Source organism: Carassius carassius, chromosome 27 (assembly GCF_963082965.1).
Source record: "Carassius carassius chromosome 27, fCarCar2.1, whole genome shotgun sequence".
In the NCBI taxonomy this organism is placed as follows: Eukaryota; Metazoa; Chordata; class Actinopteri; order Cypriniformes; family Cyprinidae; genus Carassius; species Carassius carassius.
The window spans coordinates 9550467-9569612 of record NC_081781.1 but is presented as its reverse complement, the minus strand read 5'-3'; the positions used below and the strand labels follow the sequence as shown (position 1 = coordinate 9569612).

At 37.3% G+C, this 19146-nt stretch overlaps 1 protein-coding gene across 8 annotated transcripts in view; it reads left to right on the top strand.

Annotated features, from left to right (window-relative positions):
• Positions 1-19146, top strand: part of rxrgb (retinoid X receptor, gamma b) — a 33371-nt gene that overhangs the window by 9610 nt on the left and 4615 nt on the right. For all 8 annotated transcript variants that reach the window (XR_009424172.1, XR_009424171.1, XR_009424169.1 and 5 more), the window contains one exon: positions 17199-17431. Coding sequence is in view for 1 of the 8 variants with exons in the window: in XM_059512562.1 (XP_059368545.1) it covers positions 17199-17431 (233 nt within the window). In the remaining 7 variants the exon portion in view is untranslated. The remainder of the gene's footprint in view (positions 1-17198; positions 17432-19146) is intronic.

The window sequence follows — 19146 nt, the reverse complement described above, 5'->3', positions numbered from 1 at the left end:
TTAATTCCAGCGATGACAAATCTTAAAGGGATAGTTCACCCAAAAATTTGATTTCTGTCATAATTTACTCACCCTAATGTCTTTCTAAAGTTGTAAACTTTCCTTCTTCTGTAGAACACAAAAGAAACTGTATTTCACCATACTGTGAAAGTCAAAAGAACACTGGACCACATTGACTTTCATTGTATGGACAAAAAAAAGAAGAATCTTTTTGGGATGAATTGAAACACTGACTCTGAGCTTGACTCTATCATCAGTACCTGATCTCATTGATGCTTGTGATTCACTGTTGTTTCATTCCAAGGTATGTAAACACCTTTCCAGAAGAATGGCAGCCGTTAGGGAGTAATAAGTATTAATGCATGGTTTTGTGATAAAGAAGCACATGTGGGTGTGGTGGATGCTTTATTCATGTGGTGTGTTTAATCTGTAGCATGCTTGCTTTTTCTTTGGGTCATTTCTGTATAAGTTACTTGCAGGCTAAAGCATGTTGTCATGCAATATGGCGGATGTCAACATTGGCGATGGTATTGTTTGGACTTTGGAGCAAACTGCATTATTGTGTGTCCTTGTGTTAATATAATATTTTGTTCCAGATATTAGCTTTCATAAAGTACTGCCTATAGTGTTCATTTCACCTGGAAAGTGTACATTTTTGTAGTTATGCAAAACAATAGTCTGGGTTGTGATTGGCTGTAGGTTAGGGTTAAGTTCATTATTAAGAAAAAACATCTTTGTAGGGTCTTTGATCATTGCTGAGATTATCTGGATGGTCTTTCAACATTGTTCAATATATTTGATGTAAACACTAGAGACAGAGCCCTCCTCGTCTTCATTTTTCATCCTAATCCTTCCTTTTCCAGTTCTCTTTGATTTCTTTTCACCTTCCTCTTTTGCTGAAGTTACTTAAGGCTATGTGAAGGGCTGACTACACTGTGGTTTCTCACATGTCTTATGCTGTTAGATCCCATTTGTAACCTAACATCTAGTCTCCTTTGATAACACTTTTTTTGTGTGTGGGCTAGTTGTTGCATTAAGGAACTTCAAAAACGATTTCTTTAACTTGTTAAATCAGTTTAAATGTTACCACCTTTTAAGGTTTCTCTGTTAAGAGGCCTCTCAGGGTAAAACAGGAAGGATCAATTGTCTTGTTTATGTTTTGATTGAGTTTTGATTGATTGTTTTCAAATATGCAAGACAGCTTGTTTTCTAGGAAATTTATTTTGAAAGTTGAGAGTGAGAGGTGTTCACATGTATTGGGGTGGATGTTTGTGACTTTATCTGTTTCTACTTCTCTCTTGACTCTCTCATGGATCCTCTGTTAAACCCTCAAGCTACGAACAAGTTCAGTTTCAGGAATTTTGGAACAGAAATGGATGTTGTCCTTGGTACATTGCTTGACTGTTAAGCTGGCTAGTGTGACCCTTAATCAGTTTTCAGTATGATTTTAATTTATTTTTTAATGAAATTAGAACTTTTATTTAACAAGGATTTATTAAGTTGATCCAAAGTTATAGTAAATACTTTTACATTTTTTACAAAAAATATTCACCATTTCCATAAAATTAAACTACTGTTTTCAACATTGATAATAATAAGAAATGCTTCTTGAGTAATGGCTGCTGAAAATTCAGCTTTGCCATCACTGGAATAAATTACATTTTGAAATACATTCAAATAATATTTTACAGTAGTACTGTTTTCCCCTGCAAAGAAATGCAGCCTTGATAAGCATAAGAGATTTCTTTTTTAAAAACACTAAAACAATTTTGACAAACCAATCTTATACCAGTGAGTTCATCCAGTAAAAGACTGTTCATGCCCATTAAAAACTGACTTTAGTGTTTTTTTTGACCAATTTACATAAAGCACACTGGAAATATTTTTTTTACTATTTTCCAGACAAAATATCTAAAAATTCTTAAATCAAAAAGGATTTTCTAGACAAAGAAAAATTATTGTCATGTTTTCAGAAAAAAACTAATCAAAATTAAGTGAGTTTTTGCTTGAAACAAGATTAGTTTTTTCTGAAAACAATAACTTTTCTTGTCTAGAAAATCCTTGTTGATTGTAAGGGTGTGGCCAAGAATAGGCAGGACAGGCAGTGAATAGATTGGATTTATTTCTCCCAAAATTAAATCATATACAGGGGCAGATATAATGAAAATAATTTCCAAAAATAAAGTCCATATAAAAATCAAAGACTTAAGATGGAAGTTAACTGAAACTAACAAAAATAAAACAAACTTAAATAAATAAAATAAGAAAAATAAATCTCCCCTGTTAACAAAAAACCAAGCAAAACACTAAAGATCAGCAGATCATGATGTTACTATGGCTGGACAGATCTCACTCCTCTGATATTCACCACTGCAAGATATACTCTTTAGCCTCTACCAAACAAAAATAAAGGTAAATATCCAAAGAAAACTTTCCCCAATTAACAATAATATTTACAACAAAATATACACTGTATCGTACCTGACATAAGGCAATCAAATATTTGAAGCACAGTACAAAAACTACTCCAAACAAACAAACCAAAATGAAACTGAATGAACCTAAATAAAAGATCCCCTCCGATTTGGATTACGATGGTACAGTCCAATTTCCTCCGGAACAGTACAAGTTTGGAGGCTAATGCCCCGCCTCTCCCTTTGTTTCCTGACACATGGAATGCGGCCGTTCACTCCATGGACCAGAAGAATCTAGGACTCAGGTAGAGTTTAACAGCAAAAGAGAATATAAGTAGTGTGCACCCTTCTATATATTCAAACTTTAATAAACTGTTTACTCTTTAATAAACTTGATAACTTGTCCTGTGTTTATTTCTTATCCTGAGGGAATTTAAAAATAAAATAAACCCTATTAAATTAAACTTCAAAATAGACAAATTTAAATCATGGTAGAGTTTAAACTGTGAAGTGAGCTACGCACCCGTCACACTCTCCCCCACCTCCGGTTCCTCGTTTACATGGCGGGAAAGGAAGTCAGCAGTAAGGTTCTCTCTTCCTGGCCGGTGGAGAACTGTAAATTGATAGGGTTGCAGAGACAAATACCAGCGGGTTATCCTGGCATTAGTGTCCTTCATGTTGTTCAACCATTGGAGTGCTCGATGGTCAGTCTCTAAAGTGAAATGCCTGCCCAAGAGATAATATCTTAAAGAGTCCAAGGCCCATTTCACTGCTAAGCATTCCTTCTCAATAGTGGAATAGCGCACTTCCCTAGGAAACAGTTAAGGCTAATATAAGCCACAGGGTGATAGTTTCCCACTTCTCCCTGAAGTAGCACTGCTCCTAGTCCAACTCCTGATGCATCGGTTTGTAAAACAAATGGTTGATCAAACCATGTGCAACACTGGGCTTTCCTGTAGAGCTCCTTGAATGTCCTGGAAAGCTCCCTGGGCCTTCTCCATCCACTGAATCTGGTTTGGGCCATTCTTCTTAATCAGATCTGTTAGGGCAGCAGCTCTAGAAGAAAAATTGGGCACAAATCGACGATACCACCCAACCAATCCAAGAAAAGACCTCACCTGTATCTTGGTCTTAGGTAGGGTACAGGACTTAATAGCTTGCACCTTCCCCACTTGTGGCCGGATGACCCCATTCCCCAGGACATACCCAAGGTATTCAGTCTCTTTCTTTGCCAGGGCACATTTACCAGGGTTGATTGTCAGTCCTGCTTCTTGGATGCGTCTTAAAACCATCTGCAAATGCTTCAGATGCTCTTCCCACGTTTCACTAAAAATCACAATATCATCCAGGTAGGCTGAGGTAAAATCAGACAAGCCATGCAATACCTGATCCATTAATCTTTGGAAAGTGGGCGGAGCCCCATGCAGGCCAAAAGGCATAGTCTTGAAATGATGCAGGCCCCAAGGAGTCCGGAAAGCAGTCAATTCCCGGGATCTGGAACCCAAAGGCACTTGCCAGTAACCTTTACATAGATCAACAGTGCTCAGATACTTTGCATTACCCAGGCGTTCAATCAATTCCTCAATACTAGGCATTGGGTACCAGTCAAATTTCGAAACTGAATTCAAATGTCGAAAGTCAATGCAAAATCTGGTAGTTCCATCCTTTTTAGGTACTAAGACCACAGGACTGCACCATTCACTTTTGGAAGGTTCAATCACCCCCAAAGCACTCATCAAGTCCAATTCCTTTTTAAGAGCTAGAAGTAATCTTTCAGGTATACGATAACTCAGTCTCTTTGGAACTGCATCTGTTTTCAAGATGATGTCATGCTCTACCAGCTTTGTTTGACCAGGCTCCTCCTGGAACAATTCAGGATGACACAGAGACTGAAGTTGCTGTTGCTTGGACTCAGAGAGATGATCTAAATTGAGCACTGCCGAATTCTGAACAGGAAAATACTGCTCTTCCACCTCTTCCTCATCCCTCACAGACCAGATCAGCAGACATTCCTTCCGAGGGGACCATTCTTTCAAAAGGTTTACATGCAGAATTCTCTTTGACCGGGCTTGTCCTGGGGTTGAGATCTCATAAGTTGTAGGTCCTAGTTGCTTGAGTATTTTAAAAGGGCCTTGCCACTTGGCTAACAACTAACTGGACACTGTGGGCAACATCACAAGCCTCTGCCATATGCTCTTGAGCTAAATTGGTCATTCCTTGCAATTTTTCATGCATTGCCACGACAAAAGATGCAACATCTATTTCTTCCCCCTCTCCCTTCTCACCGGCCCAGGTCTCCTTTAACAGTGACAATGGTCCTCTCACATTGTGGCCATATAACAATTCGAAAGGTGAGAAACCTGTTGAGGCCTGGGGTACTTCACGATATGCAAAGAGCAAATAAGGCAACCATTGATTGCAATCTGCACCAGTCTCATTGATGAATTTACGGAGCATACTTTTGAGGGTTTGATTTAACCTCTCTACTAATCCATCCGTTTGAGGATGGAATGGCGTAGATTTCAAGCCCTTTATGCTTAGTAACTGGTAGACTTGCTTTAAGAGGTTTGAGGTGAAATTGGTCCCACAATCAGTCAGTATCTCTCTAGGAAATCCTACCCGAGAAAACAATTGAATCAAACAGTTAGCTACCTGCTTAGCTCCAATAGTCCTCAAGGGAAACACCTCTGGATACCTGGTAGCATAATCACTCACTACTAGCATAAACCTATGCCCTGCTCTACTTTTTTCGACTGGACCAACTATATCCATAGCAAATCGTTCAAATGGGACTCCTATAACTGGAAGAGGATGAAGAGGAGCTTTAGAGGGGAGTCTATTAGAGGTCAACTGACACTCAGGACAGGTTTTACAGAATTTTACAACATCAGCTCTAAGGCCAGGCCAATAAAAATGTTTCTTAATTCGAGCCAGCGTTTTCTGCCTACCTAGATGACCTGCCCAGGGAATTGAGTGACCCAAAGCCAGGACTATATTTTGAACTGCCTTAGGTACCACCATCTGTAAACCATCTCCCTTTTGTCGATACAGCACGTTCTCTTGAAGAACAAACCTCTCTACTACTCTACCCTCTCCAGACTTCACACCTTCTCCCTTACCTGTCAAAATAGCTTGTTGATACAGTGAAGACAAAACAGGATCAGTTTGTTGCAACTCAGCCATATTACTGGGAATCTTAAACCCAATCAATTTATCCAGCTTCCCCCCCTTTACCTGACCATCAGTTTCCACATATCTGTACTTCTCTTGCCTTCTCTGCCTTCTCGATTTCCTTACTTTATCTAGACCAGCTTCCAGCTCAGCATCAAAGAATGGAAGACTCTTAAAGGTTTCAGACTCATCCATAGACTGCCTAACCTGAGCTCGGGTCATCACCATACTACAAACAGAGTTACCAGGCAAAAGGTTCAACAGCAGAGGAAAGTCTTGCCCTAAAATCACCGGATACTGCAATTTTTCTACTACTCCCACTTTCAACAAATAAGATTGCTCTTGTACCACTACCTGCACTTTTACTGTAGGGTAAATCTGCTCCTCACCAAGAACGCATCTAATGACAACACTACCTTCATTCTCGTCGGAATACTTTGGCACCAACTGACTTTCCATCAATGTCTGCATAATACCAGTGTCTATTAATGCATTCACTTTTTGCCCATTCACTTCTACGGCAACAGTCAGGCTTTGCGGTGGAGTCAACTTTCCTACTGGTACAGAACATATTTGGGAAATCTTAACAGATAGCTTAGGACACATTGGCTTTTTATGCCCTTCCTGTCCACAATAGTAACAAATGGGCACCTGACTAGACTGAGGTAGAGGCCTAGAGAACTGACTATCTATAGCCTTAGGCTTCTTACTAGAGGAATTAGATTTACCTTCACCTCGACCAAATGTTGACAAACTCCTATTTTCCCTATTCCCCCTTTGAGCAAAATACCAAACTTGGGAACGAGAACGAGCAGCTACAAAAACATCAGCCAAGGAAGCAGCCTGAACAGCTGTACTGGGGTTGTGTTCCCTTACCCATACTTGCAATTCTGGTGAAAGCATTCTCAAATACTGCTCTAAAATAATAACTTCCCCCACCTCCTCCACTGGTGTCTCCTTGGGCTGAACCCATTTTTCATAAAGTTCTCGAAGTCGTACATAAAGTTCTTTTGGAGTCTCACCAGGCTCAATCTCTAATGAGCGGAATCTTTAACGGTAAGTTTCAGGATTAATGGCATACTTGCGTAATATGGCAGATTTTACTTGGTCATAGTCCAACGTTTCCTCAATGTCCATGTGTACATAGGCACTCCTAGCCTTACCAGTCAATAAGGGAACTAGCCGAAGGGCCCACTCACTTTTTACCCACTTACAGGCCAGAGCTATTCGTTCAAAAGTGGTGAGAAAATGTTCAATGTCATCCGAATCATGCAAGTTCTGAAACTTGGGCTCAATCATACCTCGAACAGGATCTGGAGCCACGGCCACTGAGGCATTGGACACATTCCCTGGCATCTCGGAAGGAAGATCAGGTCCTAACAAGCCTCCAGGATCAGGAGTAGTGCGAATATCCACTTCCTCCCTGAGAAGGTTAAGTTGATGCTGCATTGTTTTCCAGCGTTACTCCTGCCGAGCTGCCTCCCGGTCCATTTGGGCCTCTTGTCGTTGCTGAAATGCCATATTTTTTCGAAACATTTCTGCCAGGTCCTGCAAAGTCAATTGTCCAGGATCATCAGCCATCTGTGAAACTCCTCCAACTGCCGCTGGCTCATCCACCAACTCCTCCACCGACACTGCTTCATCTCGTTGCTTGAACTGTGACAGTTTCTTTGGAGCCATATTGCCACTACTCAGCACTGTCCTTTACTGGCACATCCCACCGCTGCCACCATTTGTAAGGGTGTGGCCAAGAACAGGCAGGACAGGCAGTGAATAGATTGGATTTATTTCTCCCAAAATTAAATCATATACGGGGCAGATATAATGAAAATAATTTCCAAAAATAAAGTCCATAAAAAAATCAAGGACTTACGATGGAAGTTAACTGAAACTAACAAAAATAAAACAAACTTAGAAAATAAATCTCCCCTGTTAACAAAAAACAAGCAAAACACTAAAGATCAGCAGATCATGATGTTACTATGGCTGGACAGATCTCACTCCTCTGATATTCACCACTGCAAGATATACTCTTTAGCCTCTACCAAACAAAAATAAAGGTAAATATCCAAAGAAAACTTTCCCCAATTAACAATAATACACTGTAAATAAAATATTTCCAGGATTTCACATTATATAACTGTAATATTTCACAGGTAATTACATTATTACCACTTCACAGGCTTTAACTGTGATATTTCACAATATAATACCGTATTTAAAATAATGCAGGCGCGGGGCTTTTACAAGAAACTACTGTGAATTCCGTCATTTTCGCGCTGCAACTGCGTCATCTGAGCTCCCTGGCCTGATCTCATCCATGGTCTCACTCGACGGATTCAGTGCGGTAAGTGTTTAATTTCAAACCTTGTCAATTTGATGACTGTTTTTATGAAATTTCATGTTATTTAAAAGTATGAACCAAATTAGCGTTAGTTAAGTTCTGTTTCATGTTTTTGTAACTTAGCTGGAGCAGACTCGCATGGTTGGTTGTGTTAATAAGTGTATAGCTAGTAGTACCGTATTAAGTTATTAACTGTTAGGCTTCACGTTAACTACACCGTCAAAAAAATTGAACTTTAGCTTTGCTTAATGCTTTTCTTAGTTAACGTTCATTGCTCTAACAGCGCTCTCTCTTTTCCCACAGCATTTTTCTACCACCGGGAAATAAAGTTATAAGGTAAGCTGTGGCGGTAGCACGTTATTTTACAGTCCTGTTCCTCATGTACATACTATGTACTTATTATAGTAATTACAATAACTATGTAATAACTAGGTACTAACCCTGAACCTACCCCTAAACCTAACCCTACCCCATGTAGTTACCTTGTATTACCAGAACTTTCTTAGATAAATACACTGTAAGTACACTATAAGTACATGTTAGTACACGTACTGTAAAATAAAGTGCAACCGCTGTGGCCTTAATGTGTGTATTATGACAGTTATGATCAACTAGATACATTATAGTGTTGTGGATTTGTGCAAAGGTGGAATAAATTAATCTCAAATTAGTAATGTTAGCTACCTGGGCGTCGTCCATATTTTTCTGCCGTGTGTGTGAAACGGAGCAGCCGTTGTCTGTCTCGTCAACAGAAAAAATAAAGTGCATTTTATTATAAAAAAGATATAGGAAAATAAATGTGTTTATCACTGAATTAGTGGAGCTTCGTTAGCTGTGCTATTCTAAAGTAAAACAGGTCGACATCTGGAGATATTAAGAGCCATTTTGTCTGTGAACGGGTAATGCTGTGTTCACACCAAACGCGAATAGAGCGTCAAATTCGCGTCTACCGCGTCTAGTTTGCCGCTTGACCATTTTGAGATCATTCGCGCGAGAAATTAACTTCACAACAGACGCGAATTCGCGTCATGGGGGGGCTTCTGCCAGCTGAGTTCACGCAGCATTTTCAACCGCCATTTTTATTCGGATAATTTTCAAAATATTACTGTTATTGTGTCATGAAATGTAGTTTTAAAAGTATTTCAGGCGAGAATGTAGTTGTTTTAAACTCAAATATGCGGTTTATTTATAATGACAGCGTCTATTTAAAAAATGTGTTTCGCCGATCTCGGAGTTGAGCTCCATGCGATCAGCGGGAGCCTACCCTCGGCTAGACCCTCTGACATTTGCCGCTGGCTCTGATGTCTCTTTAGTGGTTCAAGTTCAAATATAATTCGTTTGGGGTAAAACGAAACGTTTCTTATCTTTGGCCTTTATTCAATTAATCTATTAATATGTTTTATATATATATATATACCGCGCCGCGCTAAACGCCTCATTCGTGCCGCGAGACTTCCAGATGCGCGTAAACGCGCCTTTGCATTGACTTAACATTGAAATCATTCGCGCCAGACGCCCTATTCGCGTTTGGTGTGAACACAGCATAATAATTCTAGGAGGAAGAGTGCAAGCAGAAACAGCCACATGGAGATGGACTGGCAACAGGCTCTTCCTCCATCCTCTGCAAACAGTAACAGTAAATGATGTAAATTGTTGTGTGCAAATGCTTTGCCTGGGTAAACCACACACATCTAACTTACTTTGTTGCAGGACTACGCTTGACTGTGTGTTTGTGATGTAAATGTTTTTCATTTAATCCAATGTTTAATTGAATCCAAGTAATGTCACCTTGTTAAAACTAAGCTAACTTTAGTTTTGCTCAGTACTGCAACAGCAGTGACCCACTGAAGGTGATGACTGGGAACTGAAACCTTTTTAATCCCACTTGAATTAAACTAACATCTTTCTTCTCTGTCTTTTTGTTTATATGTGCTTCTTGGGCATCAACCCAGAGACAGGTACAAAATCAAAGAGGCAGAGAGGACACATAAACCAGCAAGTCTGTACACTGATCAGGAAGCTCATTGACTTTGAATGGATGTCAGTCTAATGTAAGTTGTGTTCCAACTTCAGAACAGACTAACGAAACACTGTCTTTGTTTTAAGCTAGAATTAGTTATGCAGTAAGATGTTTACTTAAGCTATTAAAGGGTTAGTTCACTCAAAAATGTAAAGTCTCTCATTAATTACACTCCCTCATGATGTTCCAAACAATTTTGTTCAACACAAATTAAGATAATTTTAAGACGTCCGAGAGCTTTCTGATCCCGCTTATAGACTGCAATGTTATAACCGCTTTCAAGCCCCAGAAAGGTAGTAAAAACATTGTTAAAATATTCCATGTGACTACAGTGGTTCAACCTTATTGCTGCGACGAGAATACTTTTTGTGCGTTCCGCACTATTAAGTATTTTTGCATTGCTTCATAACATTAAGGTTGAACCACTGTAGTCACATGGACTATTTTAACAATCTTCACTACCTTTCCGGGCCTTGAAAGTGGTAATAAAATTGCTGTCCATGGAGGAGTCAGAAAATGTCTTAATTTGTGTTCCAAAGATGAACAAAGGGCTAACGTGTTTGGAATGAGGGTGGGTTTTTGGGTAAACCATCCCTTTAATCTGTTCTACGAGTTTAGACAGGCTGCAAAATGTGTAAAATTCATTGTTCTTACGTTTATTTGAATTAAACATGCCTTTTCAATGTTATAGGTTATTGATATGTTAGAATAAAAACGTCAAATTTACAGACGTACTTTACAATAGTTTTAAGTGTAAATTTACATCACATTGCTGGCTTACTGAGTTGCATTACTATGTACGCATGTCATGTAATTTTTGCTTAACCTCAATCATGTTACTTTCAGAGTCCTCTGGTTTGTTGATTTAATATTAATTGATATAGTACTATTCACAGGATTTATCTGATTTATCATGAGTTTTACAATTGTAATTTCTTAAATTGTACACATTTTAGGATTAGTTTTACAATGCGAGTACCATACTTGCACCACAAAGTAACTTAAACTTTTTGTCTTTCTTATCTTTTGTAGATAGTGGACAGAACCCATACTATGCAGGTGCCTGCTGCAAGGGAAGGAGTGAGACACCTGCAACCCTCTCTTTTCCCACCTTTTTGTCTTTTCTTCCCTCTCTCACTCTCTCTTCTCTCTCTCCTTCTTTCTCTTTTCAGCTCCTACGTTGTGAAGTACCATTATCAGATAGTAAACACATGCACAGTGCACACACATAGACACACATTCCTGTTACCCAGTGTTCATTCCTGTTACCCAGTGTTTATTCCTGTTATTAAATTGTATTTTTCAAGTAACATTATCACATAATGGTAAACACAGTAAACACATTCACACACATATTGACAGACATTCATGTTACCCAGTGTTCATTCATGTTACACAGTGTTTATTCCTGTTATTAAAATGTATTTTTCTTCTAAAAAAATAAAAGTTAAACCATTGTTTTTATCAGTTTTGTTTGGTCCATCATTTATGCTAAATCACAGTATAGACATGGTTAAATACAGTAATTCTACAGCAGCTTACTGCTAAATCACAGTAATATGACGGCATAGTTATTGTGAAGTCACAGTAAACAGCTGTCATTTCACAATTATTTACTGTAAAAATGATACGGTAACTTGCTGTGAAAGTCATGCAATTATTAAGCTGCAATTTATTGTAAATTTACAGTGAAATAATTAACAGTGTATTTACAACAAAATATACACTGTATCGTACCTGACATAAGGCAATCAAATATTTGAAGCACAGTACAAAAACTACTCCAAACAAACAAACCAAAATTAAACTGAATGAACCTAAATAAAAGATCCCTTCCGATTTGGATTACGATGGTACAGTCCAATTTCCTCCGGAACAGTACAAGTTTGGAGGCTAATGCCCCGCCTCTCCCTTTGTTTCCTGACACATGGAATGCGGCCGTTCACTCCATGGACCAGAAGAATCTAGGACTCAGGTAGAGTTTAACAGCAAAAGAGAATATAAGTAGTGTGCACCCTTCTATATATTCAAACTTTAATAAACTGTTTACTCTTTAATAAACTTGATAACTTGTCCTGTGTTTATTTCTTATCCTGAGGGAATTTAAAAATAAAATAAACCCTATTAAATTAAACTTCAAAATAGACAAATTTAAATCATGGTAGAGTTTAAACTGTGAAGTGAGCTACGCACCCGTCACATTGATTTAAGAATTTTTAGATATTTTGGCTGGAAACAAGGGGGGAAAAAATTAGCTTGAAAATAATTTTTTTGCAGTGCATCAAGTCATTTGTTCTTAAATCTGCCGCATGTTGTAAGTATATTTTAGCACCCAGTGAAGACAATGGATGGAGAGATGTGTTGTCTTGACAGCATCCAGTTGCTGCTTTTGAATAGTTTTCACACTCACTTAGAATTTAAAGTATTCAGAATCTGTTACATTAAGTTTATTTTGATAAACAAGATGTCTGGCTGAAAACAGTTACTTCACAAACTCTTGTGCAATGTTCAGTGGAACAGTCCCTACTGATTTCTTCTGATTGTGACATTAACTGGGGTCATCTAATGTAAAATGTCACAAACATTACTCAGGTTTTTAAAAAAGTTTATCCTCAGTGCTTCAGAATATCAGCTTTCATATGATATGACACGACACATATGATATGAAACGATATGTTAGGATGTTTCGAAACTGATTAATGTTCCATTATTTCCTGTGACATTCGTTCCCAAATATCAGCTTATCAACCCAGCCAGCATTTTTCTCTAATTTAGTGTACAGTATCGTCTGTCCTGATTTTACTTCACTTTTTTGTGTGACTAAAGCAATCGTCAGCGTAAGTTATTTTAAATGAGTAATGCATGTGACAAAATGTGCTTGTATTGAACACAATAATAAAGAGGTTACTACAGGACACATTCAGAGTTCATTGACTTCATGCCTAGATGTCTCTTTACTTGATACTCTATTATATTCTTTAGTTTTCAGTTCACTCTTACCTTTTCAAATACTGACGTTATTCACATACAGCAGCAGTTATAGGCACTTTTGCAATAGAACCCACACATTCAAACCAAGCCCTACAAAAAAACACTGTACATTTCATCATTAAAAATGCACTCAGTACTGCCATAAAATAAAATCTCAACATATCCCAGACCACCTGATGCCTGAGTCCAGCTCATTTTCACCTCTGTCAGCGATTCTAGGGACAAGAGCATGGACATAATGGATTATTACAGCAGCTCTGATAAGAAAAACATGAGCTTGTGTGTTTTTTGTGTGTAGAATAATTCATGCTTATTCAGTTAAAGCATGGTGAATGAGGTGTTTAGGTAGTAAAGATAATATTGTTGCCAACTACATAATTGAATTTAAGTGTGTGTAGGTTAATTATTCACATATAAACAACATCATGTGCTGATAAACTAGTTTATGATATGGTTGATTAAGCGATGTTGGTAACTGAAGTGTGAGGTGTGTGTGTGTGTGCAGTCCTGGGCTTTGGAGGATTATGGACACATGGCGGTAATCAGGGTTGATTTAATGTCCTGCAGCTCTCTACGGCAGACTGGGATAGAGTGGGACAGTGTCCCATTTCTCCATCACTTCTACCCCCTTCCATTTTTTGTGTCTGTTGTCCTCCCCACAACCCCCGTCTTCTTGACAGGTGGTTGAAAATATTTGTCAGTGATGAGAAGAGGGTATAGTGTCATTATTGATCAGATGTCTACTTCGTTTAGGACAGAATTAAGTGATTCAAGAGATTTTGTTTAAAATTGGGGGTTGGAACCTGTTGTCGTAACCACTGTTTATTTCACGCAGTGGGTGTGTGTTTGTCTGTGTGGTTCCAGCCAATAATATGCTGCTAAATCTCCAAACTTACTTTTGGGAATATCCTGTTATTTAGTATTATACAACAACCAGCAAAGTATAGTTTAATGCAAGTTTTTGCATTTCAACTTTTTTGGACTGACATTCAGTATCGCTTTATTCTGAAAATGCTAAATGTTTGTTTTAGCAATAAGGCTTGCATTTTTTGTAGCTAAAATGCATGAATAATTCTAATAAATAATGTTATAATTGTAATTTCTCTTATTGTTTTTCTCACTTTAATGTTTTGCATTTGTTGGGTCAGTGGAACAATATTAACAAATTATTATTAATAAACAGTGACAGAACATTTTAAATAATTAATGTATGCAAAACAAAAATTATACAATAAGTGTATTAAAATATTAAACAAAATAAACATTAAACAGTAGTTTGTGATCTTTCTATATCATGTCCTTTCAGTCAACATGTTTTACAAGTTCGTGTGTGAAAGGCTTAATGAATTAGAGCCCTGCTGGAGACTCCACACCTCAGCTGACCAGTAATTAACAATTAAAAGATTTTAACTATCCCTCTCCAAATCCTGTTGTGTTCCAGCTCATGGAACTGATGTCACAGGTCTGCTGTTCATTGAAACTATACAACGCTTTCTCTGTTTTTAGTGTGCAGAGTATCTGTGAGGATCTTGATTACAGTTTGTTGTATCAAGCATGCTGTGGTGGTTTATGCATGTGATTGTGCCCGCATTGACCTGTGTGATTTCATGTGGTCTCCACTGAACTTGATAGCATTCTACCAAAGGCTGCACTTTGGTCCCAGACAGCTGTACAAAGGTCATGGGCACTGCCGAGAGTCATTGTGAAATCCTGATGAATGTCTGGCACATGGACCATCTCAGAAGAATAAGATCTGAATTATCAGCTAAAGGTTAAAGCATCTAAACAAAGTTTTTTATAGACCTTATGAAATGTAAATCTGCAGAGATAGAGCTATAGTGACCTTGTTGTATATAGGGTGTCAATTATACTTGTTATACTTGTAGTCAACATAAAACTAAAACTTTGGAGTGAAAGGTTGAAAGCATATATTGTGGAGGAGCCTTTACGTCCTTCTCTACCTCACAAAAACATTAGTGTGGATTTGACCATGAAAATTAATTTGCAATATTATGATTTTTTTTTTTTTATCTCTGTTTAAAGATGCAGTACCAAAGCCATAAACATTCTGTGTGATGGCCTTGTTTGCAGTCTTAGGGAGTCTGTATTAAGCATGGTCTGTTATGGTCTGTTTTATATGTAATGGATCAGGTGGCTCATTTAAGGATAGGACGACATGCGGACCACAGTATGACCATGTTTCCGCCCTACTGAAGGCATCTTGGCCATCTGTCACAGAAATTCCCCCTTCTGCCCAGAGTCTGGGACACACACACGTGCAACCATGCAGTTTGGAAGAATACAGCCATTGCAGATAACATACTACAGTGTTTAAGTGCTGAAATTGATGATTATGCCTGGTTAATAAACTAGAATTGTGAATTTGGTCAATTTTAACAGGGTATCCGCGGGGCCATAAAAAGTCATAAATTTAACTATAAGAATTTAAGGCCATAAAAAGTCATAAAAACACTTAACAATTGTTAAGTGTTCCTGTGTTCTTGATACTCAAGAAAAAGAAGGCGAAGGCTTCAGTTTCTTAATCTTAAGAAATAATAGAATAACTCTTTAAATAATAAAACTTGTTACTTTCAATGAAAGTCAATAATAAAAAAAAAGACTTTTGAAAGGAATTTTAAAGACTGAAGTTATTTATCGTAATTCGTGTAGGTCATAAATTCAAATCCTAATAGTCATAAAAAGGTCTTAAAAAGTCTTAAATTTGACTGATTAAACCCTGCAGAAACCCTGTTTAAGGAAAAGAAACAACAAAGATAGAGATTTATATTACAAAAGAAGCTCATTTCAGATACTTATAGTGTCTCCCTACAATAATGTGCAAAACTGTAACTGGGTAAGTATGCATTAAAAAGGTACTAGTTATAATTCAGGTATTAATATGTACTTTTAAAGTACTAATATGTACCTTTAAGGTAATGATATGTACTTACCTTCTCATTTAGCAAGTTTATGAGGTTCATGCTATTACATTTCCCATCATTCTCAGCATTAGATGTATGTCAAGTGTATGACTTGAATTACAGATAATGATTTAATGTTTTTGTCTTTATCGTTGTATATTATGTTATTGTACATTTCGTTTTTAGCTTGACAGCCATTTAGTAAAATACAAGACCTAAAAAAACTATATTAATGGATTATTTTGACTGCAATTGCTAGGGTCTTGATCACCATGTCTAGGTTTATTTTGCAATAATACATTAGAAGAAGCTTATATTGAAATAACCTGCCAGAGATAAACCGTTACAGTCACCTTGTCAGAAGAGCTGATCAAATCATTCATAAAGCTTTTTGTGTTGCACATCTTGATAAAAGCAACTGCTTGAAGCTATGTTCATGTTAATTTAATCTTAGATAAATTTGATTTGATCTTCATTTTGATGAATGATGAAACAAGGTAATGGATTGCAACACTATCAGTATTGGCAAAAAGGTGCAACCTTTGCCCTGTGTGTGTCCTTGTACTACATTAGATAGATTATATGTGTTTGTGCCGGTACAAACTACCATTAAAAGGTACTCTAGTGTAGCACTCCATCAGCTGTGGACTGAATGGTTACAGCAGCAGGGCTTAATGGATTCTCGTAGTGAAGTGTCCTCTTACATTTATGTACTTAAACAGCATATTATTTCATTTTATGCCTTAATAACGGAGGTAATTGATGTTCTCCAAAATCATGTTTCCACAAGTACTTAATGTTCCTGTGGGCACATATTTACCCTGTTCTCTGATGTCTGTACATGCTAAATAAAAAAATATATAGTATGCGTCATGATATATTTATAGAGACCTGTTACACTGACCAGTATGATTGTTTGGTTTATACATTACACGTCAAAGATTTGGAATAATTCCAATTTTAATTGTTTTTTAAAAACAAAGTATCTTATGCTAACCAATGCTGCATATATTTGATAAAAAAATACAAAACATTAATATTATAAAATATTACAGTTTAAGAAAACTGTTTTCTAATTTAATATATTACAAAATTGAATTTATTCCTGTGATGCAAAGATACATTTGATTAGACATTACTCCAGTCTTTTTGATCCATAAATGCAGCCTTAATGAGCATAAGTGACTTTATTCAAAAGCATTAAATGTCTTAATCTTTTTAATTTTTTTACCAGAAGTGTGTCTATGATCAATGATGTCTTCAGCAATCATTTCAGTGCTACATTTGAATTGCTCTTGTCATGTCTAATATAAATTTCTCTTTTTGTCCCTTCACAGACACTAGTGCTCTTAATTCACCCCACTCTCAACCACCACCCCTGAGCCCCATGGTGGGTCATCCGTCTGTCATCAGTTCGTCCCACCCTCTGCAGTCGCCCGTGAACACCCTGGGCTCATCCATGAATGGCCTGGCCTCACCCTACTCGGTCATCTGCCCTTCTCTGGGTTCACCGTCCATTTCCTTGCCCTCTACTCCCAGTATGGGCTTTAACACCCTCAGCAGCCCACAGGTAAGACTAGGGGCGTGAATTTTTTTCTAACAGTTGAGGGGGGACAATAAACATACAATTTCTCAAAGGCAATTTTTGAAAGTTACACAAATAATACATCTTAAATTGTACTAGTAAGGATATGTATAAACAGATGAAAGCCTTTCTACTATTAGTGCAGCAGGGAGACCGTGCCAAATTAGACATGTCAGACTGTTGTGGTCGCACTGTGACAGCGGTCGTGTCCGTTGTATCCGTCACAGTGTTGCCATGTCCGCAGTTCCCCATGGAATTGGGCTACTTTATCACTGATTCCGTTGGTTGTTTTTCATGTCTGCGGATTGAAGCGACCCCAATAACATGTATTTTAGCCCCCTGAAAGCAATTTTTACCGGGGGACCCCCTCGAAACACGGTTAGTTTGGACTAGTTTTGGGTAGCAATTGGGAGTGTTTTGTTGTAAAAAAAAACAAAAAACCATGGCAACCCTTTTCATCAAGCAGGTAAAATTAAAATGCATTTACAGTATTTCAATTATTTAAAGTATAAAACATTATTTTTTACAATACACAGACTAGTTTTCAATCATATTTTTAGGGTCATGACCCCCCCCCCCCACCCCAGGATTTCTGCCCATGGGTAAGACGCTTCCCATAATTTCATTCCCAGTCTGACACCAACCGAAGACAATAAGATCTGTCCTTGAAAAACTGAAATGTTACCCTCTTTCATAAATTCAAATTTGCCTCTTGTCAGTAATACCCTATATACACCATTTAGAGACAAGTGAGCTACAAAGATGTACCTTTTAGCTTTTGTACTTTTGTGCCGATCCAGTGACCGCTTTGTCCCTTCATTTTCTGAGAGTGTATGGATGCCCTGGTGTTAAAAGAGGTCAGCTTATGTGCGTCTGGATATGCGTCTCATTTGTCCCTGGAGGCCAGAGAAAGCCATTGACTTACATACAAACGTTACAGGCTTTTAGTCCAATGAAAGGACATCAATAACTATGAACTTACAGTATATGGGGCAAGTAAGTGAGTGTGTGTTATAAATCATGATAGACATACAGGGTCTAAATGTACTTGAAATGATATTGAAATTAAAAGAAAATGTGTGTAGAATCTTGTAATGCTTGTAGCATGTTGCATTAATTGTGTGTGCATGGTGATTTTTATTCTGAAATCCTGTACATGGGTGTTTCTTTTTTTTGCCCCAGGTGGATTTCAATCTTACCAAAATAAAGGCAAAACTTCCTCAAAATAAAATTAACTTGTATTAGATTTTCTAAAACAGTCTGTGATCAAAGAGTGAAAAAAATCATATTTATTGAGTGAAAATGGGTTTTTACTTGTTACAGCAGAAGGTAAAGAAAAACCAAATAATTTCAGACAGTTTTGTTGTATTATTTCCAACCAAGCTGTAATTTTGTCAAGTTATAAAAAAGTGAGAAAGTTTAAATTTGAAAAGTGTTTATAGAGTTCTTAGGCTGTTAACTTTGAAATTTGTGTGAAAGTGAAATAAATTTGTTCAATATTTCAAATTTAATTTGAATTAAATGTAATTGATGTAATTTCCATCAGTATCATTTCTGTCAAAGAATGTTATCAAAACCATTATTTAATATAATTTATATGCTTTATTACTATTACAGTAATAAATAATATTTTGAATTAAGTTTTTTTTAAGTTTTTATTTTAAAGTATATTTTGATGTGCTTTTGTCATTTTATTATAT